This window comes from Ailuropoda melanoleuca, chromosome 8 (assembly GCF_002007445.2).
Source record: "Ailuropoda melanoleuca isolate Jingjing chromosome 8, ASM200744v2, whole genome shotgun sequence".
Taxonomy (NCBI): domain Eukaryota; kingdom Metazoa; phylum Chordata; class Mammalia; order Carnivora; family Ursidae; genus Ailuropoda; species Ailuropoda melanoleuca.
Genome location: NC_048225.1, coordinates 308,181 through 333,447, shown reverse-complemented (window position 1 = coordinate 333,447; position 25,267 = coordinate 308,181). Strand labels below are relative to the sequence as shown.

General features: G+C 40.6%; 1 protein-coding gene across 1 annotated transcript in view; it reads right to left on the bottom strand.

Moving 5' to 3' along the window:
- The window catches only part of CEP126 (centrosomal protein 126), an 81,952-nt gene extending 61,034 nt beyond the window's left edge, over positions 1-20,918 (bottom strand). The window contains exons 1-2 of the mRNA XM_034665633.1: positions 20,521-20,918; positions 15,820-15,939 (exon numbers count right to left, since the gene is read on the bottom strand). Coding sequence (XP_034521524.1) covers positions 15,820-15,939; positions 20,521-20,648 — 248 coding nt within the window. The 5' untranslated portion in view covers positions 20,649-20,918. The remainder of the gene's footprint in view (positions 1-15,819; positions 15,940-20,520) is intronic.
- Positions 20,919-25,267: the final 4,349 nt, after the last annotated feature.

The following is a 25,267-nucleotide window of genomic DNA, read 5'->3' as shown; positions in this document are numbered from 1 at the left end:
GTCCCATGTCAGGCTCCTTCTGCAGGGAGTCTGCTTCTCCACCTCCCTTTGTCCCTGCTCCTGCTGTCTCTCTCTCTCTCTTGCGCTGTCTCTCAAATAAATAAAATTCTTAAAAAAGAAAATAAAACATTAATTACGCACCCCTATTTTTACTGCAGCATTATTTACAATAGCCAAGATATGGAAGCAACCTCAGTATCTATTGATAGAGGAATGGATAAAGTTGTGTTTGTTCTGCTTATCATCAATCTACCTATCTACACACACACACAATGGGATATTAACCATAAAAAGGAATGAGATCTTGCCATCGGTGACAATACAGATGGAACTAGAGGGTGTTATGCTAAGTGAAATAAGTCAGACTGAGAAAGACAAAAACCATATGATTTCACCCTTTTGTGGAATCCAAAACAAACAAACAAACAAACAAAGCAGAAACAGATCCATAAACACAGAGAAAAAACTGGTAGATGCCAGAGGGGAGGGAATGGGGAGCTGGGCAAAATGGGTGGAGGGCTGTGGGAGGCACAGAATTCTAGTTATGGAATGAATAAGTCAGGGGGATGGAAGGCACAGCATAGGGAAGAGAGTCAATGACATCGTGACAGTGTTGTATGGGGACAAATGGCAGCTTCAGTTGTGGTGAGCACAAGGTAGAGAGATGTCCAATCGTTATGTTGTACACTTAAAACTAATGTAACATTGTGTGTGTCGACTACACTTCAATGAAAAAAAAAGTTAAAAAAAAAATAAAAGACCTGATGGATTTTAAAGAAAAGAGAACCATGGTTAGAAGTGACAATGAGGAGGGGCGCCTGGGTAGCGCAGTCGTTACGCGTCTGCCTTCGGCTCAGGGCGTGATCCCGGCTTTCCGGGATCGAGTCCCACATCAGGCTCCTCTGCTGGGGGCCTGCTTCTTCCTCTCCCACTCCCCCTGCTTGTGTTCCCTCTCTCGCTGGCTGTCTCTGTCACATAAATAAATAAAATCTTAAAAAAAACAAGAAGTGACAATGAGGAGCAGTACTGACTCTTCACGCTTCATCCTTTGTATCTATCAAATGCCTACTAGTCTTACCACACTCTCCACAATATCACCTTCCACTTCCCTCTCACATTATTGTTTTTAAAGATTTTATTTATTTATTTGACAGAAAGAGAATGAGAGAGCACGAGCAGGGGGAGCAGCAGAGGGAGAAGGAGAAGCAGACTCCCCGCTGAGCAGGGAGCCCAATGCGGGGCTTGATCCCAGGACCCTGGGACCATGAACTGAGCCCAAGGCAGACACTCAACTGACTGAGCCCCCCAGGCACCCCTCTCACATTCTTTGTTATAGACAAAAATAGAAGCTGTAAGTAGAGAATCTGTTGCACACCTAAAAATTACTTGCATCCATATTTATCTCAATTTGAGTTCTAGCAAATTTCTAATACAATCACATGTCTTCAACTGCTTTGCCTTACTTTTCTTTTTTTGGTGGGGGGGGGGTAAATGCTTTCCATGTCTGCTCTCTCCAAAGGCACTATATTTATGGGTAATTGTTTATATAACTGACACTTGTCTTCTGGAAAGGCTATACAACCAGGATTCTAGGGACTGATTTAGACAAGTTTGGGAGAAGGCTGCTGTCAAATCACAGTTCATCACTGCCCAGAGGATGGATGGTGGGAATGGCATTAAGAACAGTACTCATTTATTACAAGTGCTCACCACAGCCAAGCTCTGTGCAAGTAGCTTATGCTTATTACCTTGCTTTGGCCCACAACAATTTTGTGAGTTGAATGAATGAAAAAACGGAGTCTCAGAAAGGTTACAGTTTTTCAAGGTCACATAATCACTAAATAGAAGAACAGGGAGTCTAAACTAGGCAATCTGACTCTTCCTGGTCTTTAATCACTTTACTAGAGACTGTGCACCTTGTCTCTTCTCTTTAACGCATCTCCATTCCCAACATCAACACAACTTTGTCTTCCCATGGGACCCTAAGCTTATCTTTATCATATACTTATCTCGCTTAATTGTAATTATCTATTTACTTTTCTGGATTGCTTATTAGACTCTAAGTATCGTAAGAAGGATAATGTCTAAGTCAGCTCATAACATAGTGCTTGAAACAAACATATCAGGAACTACACAGAATTGCTGAATAAAAGAATTCATTCACTTTAACTGTCTATCTCCCCCATTTGACTCTAAGTTTACTGAGTGCAGGGACTAAAATTTTAAATTCTAGAATTTCTGTGCCTAACACCAACCCTTGCACCTGAAAGATGTTTAACAAATAATTGCTGAATGAATGCTTGACCATATGTCAACTTCCAATATAATCAGAGCATGTTTAACAGTGATTATGTATTATCTTGACTTACTATTATCTGCTGGGGATATAACAGTAAGCAATACAGATGTGGTCTATGCAGTTATTTATAATCTAATGAAGCAAGCTAACAAAACCAAGTAAGTGGTTATAGATGCTAAGAAGTAAATTAAAAAAGAAAAGCAAAACTCTAGTCCAAGACATAGAGCCAAGGGAACTCACTTTAAATAAGGTGAAAGGGAATATTTCTCTGGGAACATGATATTTAAGATAAAAAATTCAGAATAAGGCCAGTCATGACAAGAAGTGGGTGGGGGAAAAGTGCTCTAGGTAGAAGAAATAGCATGCCAAGGTTCTGAGTTGCGGGGGGGTGGGGGGGAGAAATTAGCATTTTGAGAAAATGAAAATAATACCAGTTCAGCGAAGTTTGAGGCAGTGAGGAATAATGAATCTCTAAAGCTAACATGTGATATTTTCCTTGCTATAACCAGAGAGTGATTCTGATAGTGAGTTATCATGACTATTATCTCATATTGTTCTCTGGGCTCAAATGTATATAGAAAGTAGTAATAATTTCACATAGTACTTTCCAGGACCATAGGAAAGAAAGTGTGTGGTAGATTGAATAAATTAAACCAGGGATGGAACGTGACCACAAAGCGGAAGCTTTTGCTCCTAAACTCAGCGATGGGCCTAATAATAAAAAAGCTTTAATAAGCAATTGTAGAGATGACTGATATGGTTCTTTCCCTAGTTCCCGAGCTCCCTTCATGCTGTTGTGTGCCAGGTGCGATGGGAAGTGCTATGGGAATTGAAAGACCTGGTGACAAAACCAAGAAAGATAGCCTCTCTGTCACTGTAGGGTTCAGAGTTGGGAGAGTATGTTGCTGTTTCCCATTACCACTGGAATTAGCCTTTCTCACAGAAGAAAAATGGTCTGTCGTAGCAACTTAAAAAAACTCATTTACTTTTGAAATAAAAACTACATATTTAAAGTATACAACATGCTGTCTATATATGTACACATCATGAAATGACTGTCACAACCAAAGTTGCGCACATATGCTTCTCCTCCCATAGTTATCTTTTTTTTTTTTTTTGGTGGTGAGAAAACTTGCAGATTTCAGGCATACAATACATTATTAATTACAGTCATCGTGCTATACATTAGATTTCCAGAACTCACTCGTCTCATAGCTGAAAGTTTGTACCCTGTGAGCATTATGTCTTCTTTCCCCTGGTCCCTCCCTCCAGCCTCTGGTAAGCACCATCCCACTCTGTTACTATGAGTTCCATTTTTTTTTGGATTCCACATGTAAGTGAGATCATGCGATATTTGTCTGTGTCTGGCTCATTTCACTTAGCATAATGTCCTCCAAGTTCATTCCTGTTGTCACAAATGGCAGGATAGCCTTCTTTTCTTAGGCTGAAGTCATATTACATGGTGTATGTATCTCCCACATTTTCTTTATATATTCACCTGTTGATGGACATTTTGATTGTCTTCTGATCTTGGGTACTATGAATAATGTACTTAGCAAATTTTGAAGGGTGTGTTTAACGTGTGCAATTGTGCCTCATAAAACATGTATACCACCTGGGCTCAAAGTTAGCCCCTGCATCAAATGATGACACATGTCAAATAGTTCATTCTGGTTTCGCAGGAATTCACAGCTATGGAATATCATTTTCATCTCTGGAAATACTGTTGAAAAGTGAAGAAATAACTGTCAATGGCAACAACTTTAACAACAGAATCTACACATAGTAGTAAGAGTTCCTGAGGCCACAGGAGACACAGGCAGGATTGGAAAGCTGGCTTTTTGTAATGTAATTCTTTATTCTAGATGGAACTATTTTCAGATTTAGGTAGTTACAATTTTCTAGAGATATGATCTTTTTGAAAGATATGATCATATTTAAGTTTAAAACATATTTTAAGATAATTAGAAATTTAAAAAATGTAAAAATAGAATATCATTCCAATTAAAAAAATACAACTGGAGAAAAGGTAGTTTTCAGGAATAAAGCATAACATTTTAAATAAATAATAATGCCAACAGCCTATAAGAAATAAAGTTAACCTGAAGAATATATTGTCACTTTTCATTGCTTCGCAAAGAAACATGTGTCACAGATTGTTAATTCTATACTTGCTAACACTTAAAATTATTTGAAATCCCAAAAACCTACATTGAAAATCATATTTCCAACTGACTGTCTTTTGACTGGAAAAGAAAGTAAGTGAATAGTTTAAAACAACCCCTAGGGGCGCCTGGGTGGCTTGGCCATTTAAGCATCTGCCTTTGGCTCAGGTCATGATCCCAGGGTCCTGGGATCCAGCCCCGCATCAGGCTCCCTGCCCAGCAGGAAGCCTGCTTCTCCCTCTCCCACTCCCCTTGTTTGTGTTCCCTCTCTTGCTGTCTGTCAAATAAGTAAATAAAATCTTAAAAAAAAAACAACCCTTAACACACTATGGGGGGGAAAACACCCAAACAACAAAGATCTATATTCCAATTTGCCACACAGAATTAGTAATGCACATACTACAAAGGGAAACTATAATATTATCTCATTTCTTTTAAAGACTGAGGTGTCAGTCAAAATAAACATGCCAATATCAATTAACTGAAGTTCATAAATTTTAATCATTAGAGAGTCTTTTAGCTTCTTATTCACATATACATTTTTTTCAATTTAAATTCAGTAAGCCAACATACAGTACACCCTTAGTTTGTGATGTAGTGTCCAACGATTCATTAGTTGTGTACAACACCCAGTGCTCATCACCACACGTGATGATACCCATCACCTGGTTACCCCATCTCCTTAATACCCATCACCTGGTTACCCCATCTCCTTAATACCCATCACCTGGTTACCCCATCTCCACACCCACATCCCTTCAGTAACCCTCAGTTTGTTTCCTGGAGTCCAGAGTCGCTCATGGTTCATCTCCCTCTCTGATTTCTTCCCATTCGGTTTTCCCTCCCTTCCCCTGTGGTCCTCTGCACAATTTCTTATGTTCCACATATGAGTACTCACATGTATTCTTATCTCAGATTCAGTTCTAAGAAGATGTCTATTTACTGGGTCACAATGTATTAGAAATATAAAAGAGGAAAGGCTAAGGAGTTAGTTCTTTTTTTCTTTTTTTTTTTAAGATTTTATTTATTTGAGAGAGAGCGAGTGAGCAGGGGGCAGGAGCAGAGGGAGAGGGACAAGCAGGCTCCTCGCTGAGCGCAGAGCTGGGATGATCCCATGACCCTGAGATCAGGACCTACGCAAAAACCAAGAGTGCCCCCCTCAACCCAGAGACCCCCAGGCAGCCAGTTCTCAAAGAGAAATACTGACATCAAAAAGAAACAAATTCTGCTTCAGGTAAGACGGAGGTAGACCTACTTTCTGCTAGTTCTCCCACTAAGTACAAATGCAAATCCTAGACATGATAGATTATGAAAAAATAAGAGGACCGTAAATGGTGGAAAGCAGGAAGCGGACCGACTGGGGACTGTGGGGCAGCCTGACTAACGACTTCCAATAGCCCATCATTGGAAGAAGCAGGCAGCGGGCACAGGCCAACAGGCGGATCCCCCAAACCAGCGGCCGCTGAAGCTTGCTGTCTGTAGCCCAGGCCACAGGAGGAGAAGCCAGCCCTGCAGACGGAAAGCCCGCTACCGCATCCCACAGAGCGGAGAAAGCGCCGCGGTCCTGCTTGCGTCCGGGGCAGCTCAGGGGAGTGCAGAGCCCGCGCTCGCAGGCTTGCCGCTGCCACGGGGCACCCGCCCTCCCCCGGCGCCCGCTGGAGTAGCGGGCCCGCCCCCGACCTTGGAGGGTGGAGGCGCAATGAGCCACCCAGCCCTCCCCAGAACAGTCCCGAGGCCTCTCGCACTGTGGTGTCCGTGGGAACCACGGCAGCGGCCACTGCGGCGCCCACTACTGCTGCAGTCATGCGGGCCCTCGTGCAGCCAGACTTCCACCTCCATCTGCGAGCCCTGACGCAGTGTCCGCCCCCACGCTCCTTCCCTAGCGGGCACTGTGCCAGAGAGAGCGGGCTGAGCGGCCGGTTGAAGAAGTCTCAGTCTCATGACATGACAGGACTACGCCCAGGTTTTAACCGAAAACCACTTACTCCAAGAACCAGGAAGATCTCAAACTGAGTGAAAACCAAGATGACAGAGAGTTTAGAATTATCTGACAAAGATTTTAAAGCAGCCATGATAACAGTGCTCAATGAGCAATTATGAACATGTTTGCAAATGGAAAAATACAAAATCTCAAAAATACAAGATATAGTCAATATAAAGACCCAACTGAAAATTTTAGAACTGAAAAATACAATAACTGAAATAAAATAGGAGACTCAACAAACCATGTCATTTCTCCTCACACCACGCAGATATAAAGGTAGAAGGCAATTCCTGTAAAAATCTCATCAATATTTTTTACAGATATAGATAAGGTTATTCTAAATTTTATATATAAAGGCAAAGGGATTAGAATACCTAAAACAATTCTGAAAAAGAATCAAGTGGGAGGAATCAGTCTATGTGATTTGAAGACTGACCTTACAGGTACACAATCACAATTCCATATCTAACATGATACAGTGACACAATCACAGTTCCATAACTACATATTATATAGCTACACAATCACAATTCCACAACTACACGTGATACGGCGACACAGTCACAATCAAAACTGAAGTATTGGCGGAGGCAAAGACATATAGATGAACAGAATAGAGAACCCAGAAATAGAGCCACATGAATATGCTCAATTGAATTCTGATGAGGGGGTCCTAAGTCTTACAGGTTATACAAAAATTAACTCACAATGTAATCATGGGCTTAACCATGAAATAAAAAATATAAACTGTTAGGAAAAAACAGGAGAAAGTTTTCTGGATCTAGGGTTAAGCAAAGAGTTCTTAGACTTGATACCAAAGCACAATCTATAAAAAGAAAAAGCAGATAAACTGGACTTTATAAAAATAATAAGTGTTGTTCCAGGAAAGACCCAGTGAAGATGAAAAGAGAAGCTCCAGAGTAGACATTACCTGCAATCCACCATGTCTGACAAAGTATCTAGAATGTATATAGTTCTCTCACACTCAACAGTAAAGAAGTAATCTGATTAGAAAACATGCAAAAGACATTAACGGAAATGTCATTAAAGAGGGTAAGCAGATAGCAAATAAGTGCACAAAATAATATTGTGCATCACTCGCCATTAGGGAAATGAAAATTAGGATCAATATGACAGTGTTGGTGGGCACAGTCACTATGAAACACAGTTTGGCAATTTCTTAACACACTAACATGCAACCACCATATGTTCCAGCAATTGTACTTCCAGTCATTTATCCAAAGAAATAAAAACTTACACTCACACAAAAACCTATACATGCATATTTATAGCAGCTTTATTCACAGTAACCCAAACTGGATATTAGCCAGATGTCCTTCAATGAAGGAATGGTTAAACAAACTTTGGTCCATCCATATCATGGAAGCACCAATAAAAAAAAATGAACTACTGATACATACGACAACCTGGATGAATTCCAGAGTACTGTGCTGAGTGAAAAAAGTCAATTCCAAAAGGTTACATACAGTATAACATCATTTATATAACACCCTAGAAATGAAAAAACTGTAGCAATGAGGACAGATTAGTGATTTCTGGGGGCAGGAGTGGGAGGGAAGTGGGTGTCACTATAAAAGGGCAATGTGAGGAATCTTTGTGATGATGCAATGTTCTGCATCTTGACTGTAAAAATGTCATTATTCTGGTTGTGAGACTGAACTTTAATTTTTCAAGATGCTATCATTGGGGGGAACTGAGTAAAGGGTACTATGGGATCTCTATTATTTTTTTCACAACTGCTTGTGAATCTATAATTATCTTAAAATAAAGACTTAAATCTAAAAAAGAGAAATTTCAGCTAACAGTGAAAGAGAAAATCTTTAATAGATAAATGCACCAAGCTTACCTGTCAGGCTACTATTATGAACTAAATAAAGCTTAAGCGCTCAAGGGCAAAACAGCAAGAAAACAGAGTAGAATATTTGATGCTTATGATAATAATCCTAGGGCATAAAGGAAAACTCCAACAATATTTATTATGATCTGTATAAAAGATCACAGAAATGTGCACTATAATTTAGAAAGATTTATATTAAAAATATTAAAGTTTGCGTGACCCGTAAGTATTCCCTTTCTGACAAAGCTCTTCGTGGAGCGCCCATACCTGACCTTAGACTCCTTCCCACGCTACCCGCCCAATCACAACCCGGCCTCTGTGCTCGTCTTCTCCCCAGATCACTAGAACAACTTCCTACTTGTTCTCTCTGCCTCCCGTTGCTTTCATTTCACCGTCTAACCCTTTGCTGTAATGAGCTAAAATAAATCTGATTATGACACTCTGATTTTTCTCCTTCAACAGCATGTCCAAGTACTAAGGAAAAGGTTTAATTTCTTTAGATTGGCGCAGACGCTACACTATAAAATGTCTTGGACCAACTCTTTAGCTTCATCTCCTGATACTCTTCCACATTTTCCTGTGTAAATGACATACATTTTTTGGTCTTATATTTCATGACATTAAACTTTTTCACATAATGTCCTCTTTGTGTTAAACACCCTCACCCCTCAGGACCCTGGACAACACCTGGTCATCTAATAAAACTTGATCCTTCCCGGAGTTCTTCTCTGTCCTGCAGCATGTTAAGTATGTCCCCAGAGAACCTCACTGGCGACTGTCACAGTATTCTATGCATAGCATTGCCATCCTTTATTACTTCACTAATAGTAATTCCAGGGCAGGAATCACACATTTTATTTTTTATTCTTTAGTATATGAAATCTTTATCTCCCAGCAAATATTAGGTTGGTGAATAAATGGCTGTCCTCTGGAACATTTTTAAATGGTCAAAGATTACTTGTAAATATCCAAAATTCCTTTAATTTTCTATTATTATTTTATGCATAATATACCCATGGATATTTACACATACTGACATCTGACCTTATTTGAATCTATGTATATTTTTTAGCTTACAATATATATCCACATGATAAATATGATAAATATGACTTATTGCTTAAAGTATAATTCCTTCTTATTCTAAGGGTACGTATTTCCTGCTTCACGGGAAGCTTCAAACTGCATCATTTTCACAAATAGATAATGCAGATACCCCTTTATTTCATGTTCACCAGGTAATTCATTCCATGATTCTTTAGGTAATTTCCTTCTGCCTCCAGGGTATTTAAGGAAGCTTTTTTGTCATAGATTTTAGTGAGTCTTCCAAAGTGCTTGCCCCTCATTTATTACCTGGTAGCCTTTCTTCTCTTTATTTGGGCAATTTTCTGCATTCTGTCCTTTTCTCTCTTATTCTGATGGTTAGTTACACAGGAATTTTGTCTGATCATCTGAACTTTTAAGTCTATATGCTTACATTAGTATTTTAAAACTATCTGAAGGTTGAGTTGGGTTCAAGATAACAGCCTAGTAGGATCCTGAACCACCTCCTCCCATGGACATAAATTCACAACTACATATGGAATAATTTCCTCTGAAAGGGACCTGAAAATGGAATGAATAGAGCCTCCACAACAAGGGATAAAAGGACAACATCAATAAGGGAAAGAGGCAAAAACACAAATTTGCTAGGGGAAAAACTGCACCCCAGTTGCTGTGAGTCACCATCAGAAGGGATATAAAAGGTATGGAATGTTTCCCTGAGGAGTAAGAGCTTCCAGCTTCATACTAGGTGCCTCAAACTTTAGATCCTGCACAGGAGAGATAAGCCCCCAAACTCTGGTCTTTGAAAATCAACAGGGATTAGAAAACTATAAAACTGTAGGGAACAGAAAACTCACTCTTAAAGGGCTTTTGTGCAGATTCAAACACCAATCTGAACCTCGCACAGACAACAGGTAAAAGTGACCCATTTAGGAAACTTTAAGTGTCTGCCAGAGGGGTGGGAAACAGTAGGGACTCTCCCCTGGGGACTGAGACAATGGCAGAAGCCATTTTTGCTGTCTCAGTTGACCTTACTAACTCCAGCACTGGGGAGCAGTCTTTTGGAATTCTCCCTCTAGCCTGCTGCTAGCAGCAGTGGGTGTGTCCCCCAAGAGCCATGTCCATGATCTGTGGTCAGGAATGCGCTTCATAGCTGGGGTCAGAGACCATCCCTGCCTGCCAGCACATGGCAGCAGTCACAGCTCCTTCCTGCAGCCAGACTGAGCTCCAGCCCTGCCCGCGAGTGTGCATGGCTACGGCCTTACCACAGTAAGAGTGCACACAGCCCACACAGGAGATAGTTCCTGAGTGCTTTGCTCTGGTTACCAGGGGAGACTACACTTCTTGGCCTCATAGGACATCGCTTACACAAGGCCACCCCTTCAAGACCGGGAGAGGTTGCTGCCTTCTGAAATATATAGAAACAAACATAGAGCATTAGGAAAAATGAGGAGAAAGACAAATGTGTTCCAAGAGAAAGGACAAGATAATACTTCAGAAAAAACTAAATGAAATGGTGATAAGCAATCTATCTGATAAAGAGTTCAAAGTAATGGTTATAAAGATGTTCACCAAACTTGGGAGAAGAAGAGATGAACATCAAGTAGCAAACAGAAATTGTAACTGAACTGAAAACTACACCAGAGGGCTCGGCAGTAGCCTGAACGAGCCAGAACAAACCAGTGAGCAGAAGACAAAGCAGCGGGACCCACACAGACTGAGCAGCCAAAGTAAACATGGACGAAGACCAGTGAACACACTGCGAGGGACCTTGGGGACAAGAGCACACAGAATAACATCTGTACTATAGAGAGCTTAGAAGATGGCAACAGGCAGAAAGAGCCAGAGAAATTACCTGAGAAATAATGTCTGAAAACTTCCTCGACCTGGGGAGGGAATCAGACACTCAGGCCCAGGAATCCCAGAGACTTCCAAATAAGATGAACACGAAGAAATCCATAGAAGACATATAATTAAAAAGGTAAAAGTTAAGGATAAAGAGAGAATCCTAAAAGCAGCAAGGGAAAAACAATTTGTTCTATACAAGGGAAACCCCATAAACTCTCGGTAGATCTTCCAGCAGAAACGTTATAAGCCAGAAGGGAGTGCCATGACATAAATTGAAGATGCTAGACAAACAACCAAACAAAAACCCAATACCTTTCAACTGAGAATTCTCTATACAACAAAGGATACAAAATCAATATACAGAAATCCATTGCGTTTCTATACACTAATAATGATGCATCAGAAAGGTAAATCAGGAAAACAATCCCATTTACAATTGCATCAGAAAGAATAAGTTATCTGGCAATAAATGTAACCAAGGGGATGAAAGCCCTCTATATGGAAAACTATCAGACACTGGTGAAAGAATTTGAAGACACAAATAAATGGAAAGGTATTCTATGTTCACAGATTAGAAGAATTGATATTGTGAGAATGTTCATACCACATAGAGCAATCTACGGATTCAATGCAATCCCTATCAAAATACCAATGGCATACTTTATAGAACCAGAATCATTCTAAAATTTGTATGGAACCACAAAAGATCTCAAATAGTCAAAACAATCTTGAGAAAGATTGGTATCACACTCCCTGATATCAAACTATACAACAAATCTACAGTAATCAAAACAGTATGTTATTGGTATAAAAACAGACACACAGATTAATGGAATCGGATTGAGAACCCAGAAATCAACCTACACATATACAGATAATTAATCTATAACAAAGGAGCCAAGAACATACAAAGGAGAAAGGACAGTCTCTTCAATTAATGGTGCTGAGGAAAGGGAACAGCCATGCAAAAGAATGGAATTAGACCACTGTCTTACACCATACACAGAAATCAACTTAAAATGGATTAAAGACTTGAATATAAGATCTGAAGCCATAAAACACCTAGAAGAAAACCAGTAGTAAGCTCCTTGATGTTAGTCACAACTATTGGGTTTTTTTGGGGTGTTGTTGTTGTTGTTGTTGTTGTTGTTGTTTTGGTCACAAAAAGCAAAGGGAACAAAAAAAAGCAAAAATCAACAAATGGGACTGTATCAAACTAAAATCCTGCTGCACAGCAAAGGAAACCATCCACAAGATGAAAAGGCAGCCTGCTGAGCTGCACACCATATATCGGAACCTCAAACCATATGTCCAGTAAGAGGTTAACATCTGAATTCATGCAACTCAAGAACAAAAAAGTGAACAACCTGGTTAAAAATGGGCAGAGGATCTGAGTAGAAATTTTTCCAAAGAAGACATACACATGGCCAACAGGCATATGAATAAGACGCTCAACACCATTAATTACTAGAAAAATTCAAACCAAAACCCTATAAAAAATCACCTCACAGCTGGAATGGCTATTTCCAAAAAGATAAGAAATCTCAGGTATTGGAGAGGATATGGAGAAATGGGAGCCTTTATCCACGGTTGATAAGATTGTAAATTGGTGTAAACACTATGGAAACCCATACGGAGATTCCTCAATAAATGAAGAACAGAACTACCATATGACCCAGCTATTCCATTTCTGGGTATTTTTCATTTATCTGAATAACATAAAAAGAGCAATTTTAAAAAAATATACATTCTTATGTTCACTGCAGAATTAATTACAATAGTCAAGATATCGAGTGCCTATTGATAGATGAGTGAATGAAGAAGATATTTTGATACATTGGGATACTACTCAGCCATAGATTATAATGAAATCTTGCCACTGGTAACAACACGGATGAAACTTGAGAGTATTACACAAAGTGAAATGAACCACAAGGAGAAAAACAAATGCCACATGAATTCACTCATATCTGAAATCTAAAAATACAGACCAAAGAAACAAAATTAAAACAAACTTAAAAAAAAACCTATCTGTTAAAAAAAAAAAAAAACCTACCTGAGGCTCCTTTTGCACACTTCTTAAAACCTGTTTCACTTTCTTTTCCTTATGAAGTCACGTTAAATCAGATTGTTATTTCTTTCTTTTTTTTTTTTTTTTTAAGATTTTATTTATTTATTTTGACAGAGATAGAGACAGCCAGCGAGAGAGGGAACACAAGCAGGGGGAGTGGGAGAGGAAGAAGCAGGCTCATAGCAGAGGAGCCTGATGTGGGGCTCGATCCCATAACGCCGGGATCACGCCCTGAGCCGAAGGCAGACGCTTAACCGCTGTGCCACCCAGGTGCCCCCAGATTGTTATTTCTAGAGTGTAATAACAGAATAAACAAGAAATTTTTTTTCTCCTGGTACAACGTTTAATCGGTGGTACTCAACCAGGTATGCTCATTCAGTAAATAAATGCCTGTTCAGTTATTGACTAAAGATAGTTCTGAAATTGAAAATTTAAAAAATGTAGTAAATAGTTAATTTCTTTATGTGTATGTGTATCTTAAGATCATTTGGTCTACATAGCAGCATATTGGAGAACTCTGTGAGGATGTGCGCCAGTGAACTAATTGTTGTAAAACAAAACAAAAGGGATACTGTGGGAAGCAAGAGCAAAAAAGGGAAGTCCCAGAATGCCAGTTATGCATTAGGCCTAATGATAACCAGTACATACCGGGGCAGTATCTACTGAAGGTAGGAGTGAGGGCAGAGGTCTTGGGAGTAAGACAAACGGGACCTCCATTCTATAGATACTGAATGAGAGAATGGAAAACTTGAGAATGTAATAAAAACATAAAAGAAAAATACTGGCAAGTAGAAAAGCCAAGCAGTAGTAAATAACAAGAAAATTAAAATATGTGTGATTTTAAGCAACTGATGGCAATAAACAGAGAACTTGATGCTATGAACATTCTCCTTTGAAAACTACAGGGGACACAGCACTGTTAATGTCAAAATGTAACTCATTAAGAGTGGAAGGAGAACATCTCTGCTTGTAAGAAAAATAGTTTTTTTAAAGAAAAACTGTGTGAGCATAATGTGAGTGGACAGCATAAACTTAGATAATGTAAAACATAAATGGATAGATAATGGCAAGGCCAAAAAGGCCATGATGATAGACATATTTTGAAATTCAGAAGTGCGCAAATAAGTTAGCCCCCTTTTAAAAAGTAAAATGATTAGCATTTAATAAGAAATTTTTATGTGTCTTTGCACAGCACTGTAGGGTAACAGAAAAATAAAACAAAAATTACATTGGAATATGTTCTGACTCTTAGAATGCCAAACCAAAATTTCTCTTCTTTTTACACCAGAATTCTGGGGTTTTTTAAATGAGAAAAGTGTTTGATGAGAGAAGACAGGAAGGCACTTTGTGCTATTTTACAAAGTAACTCCATTATTAGAAAACACACAATTGACAAATATTAATTATTAATCAACAAAATAAACTAAGAAGAAGCACTATGGTCAGACAGTGCGATAAATATTTTCCACATGTTTTCAACTGTTCCTCTCTAATATTACCTTTTTGCTCTACATAACAATCCCTTGAAATAGGTGTTATTAATTCTAATCATAACTGAGAAACCGAGGCTCAAAGAGATTAAGTAAATTGCTCTAACTCATGGAATGGGGACTTAAACCTAGATCTCTTCTGACTCCAGAGCCCATGACTTATGCACCATATGACTATGCATCTTTATTGAGCACCCATCGTGTGCCTTTTATACGCCCCCCGAGATAAGAGGTAGGAGACAAACAGTAAGACACAAGCTTCATTAAGTAACTTCAACTACACCAGACAGTGAAAGGGTTAATCTAAAGAGAAACTCAATGTCACAACAAAGTTACAGGTAAACAATTCTGTATTCCTCAAATGGGATTTGCAACACATGCCCAATGATGTAGTTAATACACTCTAGGGATTTGCTATTGATGTACTGACGAAACACAGACAAGGTAGCAAAAACATTATTAATAATCTGTCTAAAAAACAAAATCTAATCATTCAAAGAAACCTTGAAAAATGTTAAGCAGTGACTGGGTGGTTCATTCTTCTATTTTATTAGGCTTCTAGCTTAGAAAGCTTTCTTTTTTTTTTTATGGTAGTCACTTAAAATATTCTCTCATCATATTTCCTCCATTATTTATATTTTCCCCCATTTTCTGGTTGGATGAATGAGCATAGCTATATAGAAAAATTATATAGAAGTGAACAGTAAATTAAAATCAAATTACATTCCATTAGAGACTAAACACTAATTAGTAATCTTTTAATTTACTGTGACAGATACAGAAAACAAAGAGGATAGCACATTTTGCAGCGATCCTATGACACTGTGACAAGATGTCTTATGACAAGAAAAGACTGCTATGGTCCCACTCAGTGGAATGAACCACTTTTGTGCATTAGGCAGAAAAACAACAAGAAAATTTATGAAGGCACACAAATCTTGATCAGTGTTTACAGAAAAAGCAATGTCATGACTTAGGTTCATAAAACGCTACAAAGTAGGGAAACTATGAATTTATGACTTTGCATTTCTACACTTCTGAAGAAAATACAATTACTTACTTTTTTCTCCGGTTTGATTCCACAAAATATTTACGTGCTCGATTTCGACATATTTTTTGTTGCTGCAGTAATATCTGACGCTCTTCTTCTAAATTTTTCTGCAGATGGATTTTCATATCTCTAACAACAGCATAAAGTTAAGGACAATGGCTTGTATCTCCAGTGGATGAGCATCAGTGCTACCTGACTGGTCAATATAGTCACAGCCTCATACTAAGGAGGCAATGACTTTCTGTGGAACAGCTAACAGGTGTACAATTAGTGTTAGTATGTGACCAGCATGTGCTCTGTGTAAAAAAAAAATCTGATTTGGTATTAGAACTGAACATTTATTTCACTTGCCCTGGGAAAAAATTGTACTTTTAGACATCGTGAGCTCAGATAAGGAGACTGCATATATTTCATTATGAACCCCCACAAAACCTGCTAAATGCAAATCTGACTGGATTTCTCATTCTTATTCTCTTAAAGCTCCCTGTTACATTCACAATAAATTCTAAATCTCCTGACCTAGTATATAAAGCATTATAATCTGGTCTGTTTTTTCAACTTCAAATCTCAACACTTTCCTGCGTGAATCCTTTGACCACATACAAAGACACTTACCAACAGAACAAGCCCTGACACATCATGCCACCATCTCTCTGCACATGCTTGGCTAACTCCACCCATGATTCAGAGCCATCTCAAGCAGTTCCCATCCTATTTTCTAGGAGAAAACCCTCCCTGGAGACTCGACACCTTCACAAGTACATCGAGTACATGTCTCCTCGGCATTTCTGTAACTCCAATGCCTGGCATGGTGCTTAAAATAGAATAATGGGGGGCGCCTGGGTGGCTCAGTCATTGAGCATCTGCCTTCAGCTCAGGGCGTGATCCCGGAGTCCTGGGATCGAGCCCCGCATCAGGCTCCTCCGCTGGGAGCCTGCTTCTTCCTCTCCCACTCCCCCTGCTTGTGTTCCCTCTCTCGCTGGCTGTCTCTCTGTCAAATAAATAAATAAATAAATAAATAAATAAATAAATAAATAACATCTTTTAAAAAATAAAATAAAATAAGAATAATGGCTTAATAAAAATCTCGCTGAACAAGTTCCTTGGAGAAAATTTTCAGTAGATATACGGGACAAAAGATATATACATTTTTTATAGATTTTAGTGCCTTACAGACAAAAATAGGTTTCTAAAAGTGTTATACAAACTATGTCATTAGAAATGTATGTATGTACGTTTCAAAACCTCACGAGCATAGGATAGTACTTTTTTCCCCTAGAAAGACCATGTGGAAAACCACGTTTTATTATATATGTATTAACAAAATAGACTACTTTCCATGTATGATGACTAATTTTTATTTTCCTCTTTGGTGAATTGTTAGCTCACAGTCACTGGCCATTCATCTATTGAGAAGTTAATTTCTTAAAAAATCAATTTCAATAAATTCAATAGAGACAGTGTGGATATTAATCCTCTACTATAGTGTTAAGTATTTTTCCTGGATCATTGTATTTATACAATTTCTCCTTCTACTAAAGTTTTAAATTAATGAGTCACCTTTGAAATATTTTTCCCTTAAAATTTCTTTCCTTTCAAAAGTTAAACTTACTATATCTTCAAACACATGAAAAATATGAAATTCTATTTTCTGTCAGTATTCTTTTACAATCTCATATTTATATTTTATTAGCTTAAGGTAATTTTGGAATGTAGTACCGAGTGTGACTCAAGGTAGAGATGGTGAATTTAGACTACTCTTTTTAGAGGTCTGAATACGGAGACAGGAGATACTAGAACAAAGTTAAAAGGGTTCTTATGATCAAAGGGTTTGATTGTTAGTTTAGTTTGTTTTAAGGATAGCCAAGACCTGAGGGTGTTTAGAGGCTGGAGGGCAAGAATGCCATTACAAGTTGAAAGTAAATTATATCTAGGGGTACAGAGGAGGAAAATAAAAAAGACTATGTTAATAAGACACAGGTGAATAGACACATCTTCTACTGTAAAAGTGATATCCCATCAGTGAGCCTGGAAAAAAAGATGGGGTTGGGGGTGATGGTTGATAGTATGTGGGTTTGTGTTTTGTGAAGAAGGACCTGAGAGCCTTCCTGGTGTCTATTGTCTCATGATGTAGTAAGACAGTCTACTGAGAGCTGGGGGATATGATAAGATCTGGCACAGGTATTAAGAGGAACAACAGAGATCTGTATTCTTGTTCAGATGAAGCTGGGAACTGTTCACCTGTGTGAGGTCAGTCTGTATTGTTTTGTGATTTTTCTCTGACAGCATTGTTATTACTCCAGTGAAGGAGCAGAGAAGTAGGACTCTAGTAGTTTTGGGGTGGTTAAGGTAGAGGAATAGGGGTGCAAAGGACCAAGGATGTCAGAGAGAACATGTGCAGGTAATCAAGAATAGGGTATAAACCAGGTAGAGAAGGGACAGGCAAAGTGGGTGCTAAAATAAAATGAAAGGGGAAAAGAGATATTTATGAGAAAAAAAGAGGCACAGAGTGAAGGGAACACGAGAGATCTTTCACCTTTTTTTTTTTTTTTAAGATTTTCCTCATTTGAGAGAGAGGAAGAGAGAGAGCACGATTGAGGGGAGAGGAGAGAAGCAGGCCCCCCCACCAAGCAGGGAGCCCGATGAGAGGCTTGATCCCAGGATCCCAGGTCATGACCTGAGCAGAAGGCAGACGCTTAACTGACTGAGCCACCCAGGTGCCCCCTCACATTTTTTTTTAAAAAGAAAAATTTATTCGATTTCTATTCTAGATTGAAATGATAGAAATTTAGGTAATTTTAATTAGATGAACTTTATAGGGTTTTGTTCTTTCATAGCCTTTAGAGTCAGGGGATTCTGACTTGAGAAAGAAAACGTCTTCAACAGAAAGCTGGATGGTATCTGAGTACTGAATTCACATTCAGAAATTACATGTAGAAATTTTACCAAGGCACTTGCTTATTTTATGACTAAAGTTTTTTCATTTGTTCTCCCCCATTTAGTTATTTATTCAATAAATTTGAGCTCCTACTCTGTTAACAGGTATCCAATGGAAAACATTACAGACATTAAGAACATTCAAATACTTACAAAAGGTACTTAAGTGTTTTTCCAATTAGTAATATAATGATATTCTTGATTTAGTGTCATAGCCCTTACTATGTTCAAAAAGAATCTCTTTATCCCAATTTAAACTTATATATGTCATATATGTATACATACATATATATAAGCAAAAGATAGATATGTAGATACATATTTACATATATGTACACGCACATATTAGCAGAAGTTGTTGGATTTCATTAAAGCCTCTTGGGCATCTATTGAAATAGTCATTTACAGCTTTCTTAATTCCAACCATAGATGCAGTATTTAAGTATGTTTTTAGTAATGTATTTCTTTACAGGAAACCATAATTACAATTCTGGAATTAATGTTTGGTTTTGTTCCTTTGAGGTACTACTAATTCTATTTACAACCATTTTCTCTGATGTTTAATCAGTGTTCCCACTACATCCATTTAAAAAACGAAGTCTACGACCATTTCATTCATGAAAATGATGGAAAGATACACTGTGTCAATGAGCCATTGACCCTGCTTCCCCATTTTCCGATTTAGAAAAAATTAGGGTCAGTGTAATAGGACTTCAGTGTTTATGAAAATACAACGTCAAGGGAACAAGATCAAATGTATAGGGAACGAGCCCGTTTGTTTCAGAACACACGTCTTGAGAGCACAGTTTTGGGGACCAGCAACGGGCCGGGGAGAGCGACGGCTCGCCGAGAGGCCAGCGGCAGGAGCCGCACCGTCAGGGGAAGTTCCGTCCACACCTGCCGTCCTCACTGTCACGGGGTCATCAGAGCCTGTGCTCGCTCGCTGTCAAAGCGCAGCGTCTCAGCACCGGGGCCAGCGCGGGGTAGGGACACCGGCAGAGCGGAGACCCAAGTCACTGCATTCTGCGGCGGGAGTGAGTGCGGAGGCCGCCACCGCCCGTCCCGGCCTCCGCCAGCACCGCCACCAGCACCACGCGACTTGTCACCGTCCTAGCGTCCTCGGAAGGGGGACACACGCTCCACATTCCGCAAACACAACTCTTCCCTTCTGAACTCTCTATGGAGATGGAGCAGCCGTGGCCGCGGCGGAGGCGGGCTCCAGCTCGTCCCGGGGCAGGCGGTCCCCCTGACCGCCCGACGCCCACCGTGAACCGACCGCTCTGCGAACGAACCGGGGCTGTGCTAGCCTGACCTGCTAACTCCGACTCTCGCAGGACACGGAGACCTTTCACGCGCGGGATTCTTCCCTCCCGGCGGCACGGTGAACCAGGAGGTGCACAGAACACAGAGGCGTGGTCCTGAAGGCCGCCGAGCAATGCCCCGCACAATGCGGGTCAGTGCTCCGACGTTCCGGAAAACCTCGCTTCGAGGCCCAGCGTGGGGGAGGGGACACCGGCCGGGGATGGGGGGACGGGGCTCACGGACCCGGACGGTGGGGGGATGGGGGGGACGGGGCTCACGGACCCGGACTACAGCGGGGAAGGGGGGCGGCGCTCAAGGATTCGGACGGCGGGGGTCGGGCGCAGGGCCGGGAAGCCCACCGCCCCACAGCCGGGGCTCACCCCCGTGCCCAGCCTGCCCCAAGTCCGCGGGGTCCCTGCCCGAAGCCCGCCGCCCACGCCGCCACCCCGGCCATCACCCCCGGAAGGATACAGGTCGGCGGCAGGCCGGCAGCGCCCGCGGCCCAAGCGGGGGCTGAAGGGGGCTCCGTCGCGGGCGTCCGACGACTCGGGGTCCCGTTCCGCGACTGCGCTCCGGGCTCCAGGCCTCCAGGCCAGCATCCTTCACCACAGCGCCGCCTCCCCGCCCTCCGCTGTTGCCTCCCTCATGGCAGCCCCGGCCTCCTCCTCCTCCTCCCTCCACTCCGTCTCTCAGGCCTCGCGTCACGGGCGGGGAAGGGTTGGCCGCGGCAGTCCGGGTTCCCGTGCAGCAGCGATGGTGGCTGTGGCGGCCGCGGCGTTGACCTTGCCCGGCACTAGCGGAGGGGGCGGCAGCGGCCCCGCCGACGCCGCAGCCATCTTGGCAACCGACAGACGCCGCGTCCTTGGCGACGGAAACCAGGGCGCCGGGGCGGGGCGGGGCTACGCGCCGGCAGCCAATAGGCGGCGTGGGCGGGACCAGGCCTCCCGGGAATCGAGTCTGCGCAGCAGCCCCGACCTGCGTGGCGTGTTAGCGCCTGGCTCAGGCAGTCCTTGCTACCTGGTCCTGAGGATGTTGTCGTGGGGCTGTTGAGGGATGCGAAGGTTGCCACGGGTTCATTCGGGGTAGGAGGGTGGGGATTGCCGATGCGTGGGGTTCGAGCTGGGAGTCTTTGGGGGCATGAGTATCCCCAGACACCGTCCCTTTCCCCAGGCTGGACGAGGTGGAAATTTCCCTTCCTCGGCATTCCCTCACCGCCGCGATGCTCTGCCCCCTCCTCGGCAGTCTCTCCCTTGCCTCTCCCTGCTGTAAAAGTCTGCCTTTCCACGGCTCCCGATGATGCCTGCCCTGCTGCCAGATCCTGGAGACAGCCCATCGCCGCATCGGTGGCCTGGAAAGAAGTCCACATTTAATTTAGAGATCTCCCGGAGGGTCTGCCAAAACACATCACTATGCTCAGAGTGCTGCAGGAGGTGTGCAGAACTGAATGGGTTTCTGAGCCGTTAATGTAATGGCTTTGCAAGTGCAAATGTGAAAAAAAGGCTGAAAATTTCTGTTGGAGCTCAATAGAAAAGTACGTATAAATTCCGACTGTGTTTCGGCCAGGGTTTGGTTTTTTTTTTTTTTTTTTTTTTTTTTTTTTTGTGGAAAAACTCCCAGATTGGAAGCAGAATGTACAAACCAAATAAAAATCACTCACTCAGCTTTGAAATGTCTCTGCCTTTGTGAATTAATGTGCTCATTTTTAGAGTTCAAATAAACTTTTCCAGTTGAAACTATTTAAAACAGTTTTTGCAAAGTTGGATGCAGTGACTCAAATTGAAATGTCATCTGGTGACTGGGATTTTAAAATGCCACAGCAAATCCAGCTTTGATTTAACACACAAAGCACTGAAGTTTCCTTCAGGACAATGCCAAGAAGATAGAATATGTAATTTTGGCAAAGAAAGGCTAAATGTATATGCATGGACCATTATCTTGGCAAGTTTTAGACTGGCCTAGCCAAGCCGTCGACCTTGATTCTGTTCCCAGTGCTATCATCCCAAGTCTGTTTCTCTAGGGCCTATTTAAAAGAGAGTAAGAAAAGCGGGCAGTGCAAAGTGTATGCCAAAGTGAGAAGATTGTGGTTGCTTTTGGGAGTACTTAGGCGTGCTTAGACTTCCTCAAAGCCTAACTTTTGCTATCTTATTAGTTTGGCATTTTGTAATTCCTAGGCACCTTCTTGCTTTGTTGCATGGACTATTAGCATTAGGAAGCACAGCTTGGTTTCTCAAGCGCCTAGAAATGCTTGTTCATATTAATCATTCTTCATTCAAATTTTGTTTTGCAATGAAGACCAAGAAGAAAAGAAACTTTAGGCACAGTGCTGTTAGTTTCTTTTTTTAATCACAGGATCTTCTTTTTTTAAACCTTTAAATTATTTCTTCAAAATATTGATCAGGTTTCCACGTTTATTTAAGTTGTATAGTCCTAGATTCTAAAAAAAAGAGACTTTAAGATTAGATATTTGGATAATAGATAATGAGGCATTTATAAATTTTTCTCTTGACAGGAAAGTATGATTCAAGCAACAAAAAGAATATTACACTAAAGTCTGTATTTTTATCAGAAGATACATCTGAATTGAATACAATGCTTAATTCTTTTGTACTTTAAAACCGCAGTATAACATATTGTATATATGTTATATGATATTTTTATTTTATAAATATTTTATTCATTTTTTTAATATATATAATTTATTCTTTTATTAAGGAAATTTATATTGAGCACTTACTATGTCCCAAAGACTATCTAGCTGCTGGGGATACAGTGGTGAAAAAAACTGCAAAGTCCTTATGCTCATGGAGCTTGTATTTACTTTTCTTGCCCATGACAATATATTAGATAGTGAAAATCACTGTGAGAAAAATGGAGTAGTGTAGGGGAATAGAGACTGATATAGTTCTATTTTAGATATGGTGCTCAGGGAGAGCTTCAGATTAAGGGAAATTAGGGCAGAGTATAAATGAAGAAAGGAGGTTGCCATGCAGATAGCTGGATGAAGAATATTATAGGCAGAGGGTGCTATAAGTAAAAAAGGCTCTGAGGGCAGAATTATATTTGATGTGTTCATAGACCAGCAAGAAGACACCGTGACTAGAACAGGGTGAGGGAGGGAAAGTGTGCTAACACTCGAGATTGGAGAAATGCTTTGGGGATGTAGTTTAGATTTAGCAGGGACTGACACAGTATTCAAGGAATCGATGTAAAATCCAAATGCAAATGAAGAGGAAGCCATTGGAGAGTTTTGAGCTGCAGAATAATATGATCTAAGTTAACCTTTAGAAAGAATCACTCTAGCTTCAGTAGGGAAGCTTAGACTATAGTTGATAAGACTAGACACGATGAGGTTAGTTTGAATGATATTGTAGTAGGTTAGGTGAGAGATTATGGAGACTGGGAGTAGGATGGTGGTAATCAAGGTGGTAAAATGTGTTCATAATTTTATTTATTTATTTTTAGAGATTTTATTTTTATTTAAGAGAGAGAGAGCATATGTGGGTGTAGGGGCAGAGGAAGAAGGAGAAGCAGGCTTTCCACTGAGCCGTGAGCCCACATAGGACCCTGGAATCATGACCTGAGCCAAAGGCAGTTGCTTAACCGGCTAGGCCACCGAGGGGCCCCAGAAGTGTTTAGAATTTTAAACCTTGAGCCAGTAAGAGGTTGACGAATGGTTGTGGCAAGTGGGTGAAATGGTTGTGTTTCAAGTGACGGAAAAAAAGAGTCAAATGTGACTGTGATTTGGGGCTGGACCAACTGGATGAAGGTATTGCCATTTACTAAGATGGGGAGGAACAGGTTGAAGGTGGAAGGAGTAAGATTTGGGCTTCAGACATGAGCTAAGGAGGAGATGCCTAGTAGACACCCAACGTCATTAACATGCCTCATAAACTGTTAATGATGTTCTGTTTACAAAAGAAATAATAACCCCTTTATGTTACAAAGCATATCTACATAACTTACCTAATTTGAATACTCTAATAACCTTTTGAGTTATGCAAAGCAGCCTGTGAGGGACAATTTCCTGAGCTTTCACTTTCATCTTGGCTGAAGATATTTTTTTCCATCTTCTGCTGAAGTATTTTCTTGCGCCAGTAAGAATTTCCTGGATTTGTTTCTGGGAAAGCTATGAAAGAACAAAGAATTTTAACATCTGGCTGATTTAAAATTAACTTAAGTTCTGCCATATTCATTACAAATTTCATAAGACTTCAACCAGAAATTAAAAATAAGTGCTCATCTAGTCCTAATACAGATTATAAAGGTCATGAACATTGTCAGCAATGTTAGAACTGCATTGTAGATCAAGCCAAATAATACTAATAATAGCAATAATAGTAACCCCTAACATTCGAGTGCCTGCTTTCTCCCAGGCACTGTGCTGAGTGCTTATGTATATTAAATCATTGAATCCAGAGCATAATCCTCATTCTACAAAGGAAGTAGTTAAGCTATAGTGATGTTAGATGACTTTGCTCAAGGTCCCAGAGCGAAGCCGTGGTGGAATTCACATTCGAACCCAGGCGGTTTGGTCTCCCAGCCACCTCATGCTGCCCCCTGGAAAAACTCTGAGAATAAGAGAGAAGAGTGTTTGGGATTAATAGCAGGTGGTGAGGAAGTACAGTCAGAGAATACCTAATTGTTTGAAGGTATTAATGCACTAATCAGCATTTGAGTGTCTATTGTGCCCCAGTCAGCATTATTAGCTCCAGAAACACTATGGTGTTGTCCCTGCCCGGTAGCTCTCGGGCTGGGAAAGGGAGTGGAGAGTGTAATACCTGGAACAGGAAGCAAGACTCAGGAAAGGTTTGGATCCTTTTATTTTACCTAATTTTAGTATAGTGAATACTTAGGCATGTTTATAGAATGAAGAGAAGGAATTGGGTAAGGGAGTATTTGGAGACTCCTTACAGACATCGATCTATCAGCTCTCAGAGAGCGGTAATTTTCAATAATATTCCCTGACATCCAGAATTTTTGAAGTTTTAGTAGCACAGATGTAAAACATACAAATCAGAGTCCTAGAAATTTGGCGTTTATGTGGTTACTATGACCATCACTGGAAGCTGGATTCAGGGCAAGGTTTCTTTCCGCTGAATTAGCTGTCCTGCATTGACTAAATTTCTGCTTAGTGTTTTTGTAAAAAAACAATTTCAATATAACATTCTTTCTACTCCATCATTCATGTCTACTTCCTTACTATTTTTATGCAAACTGG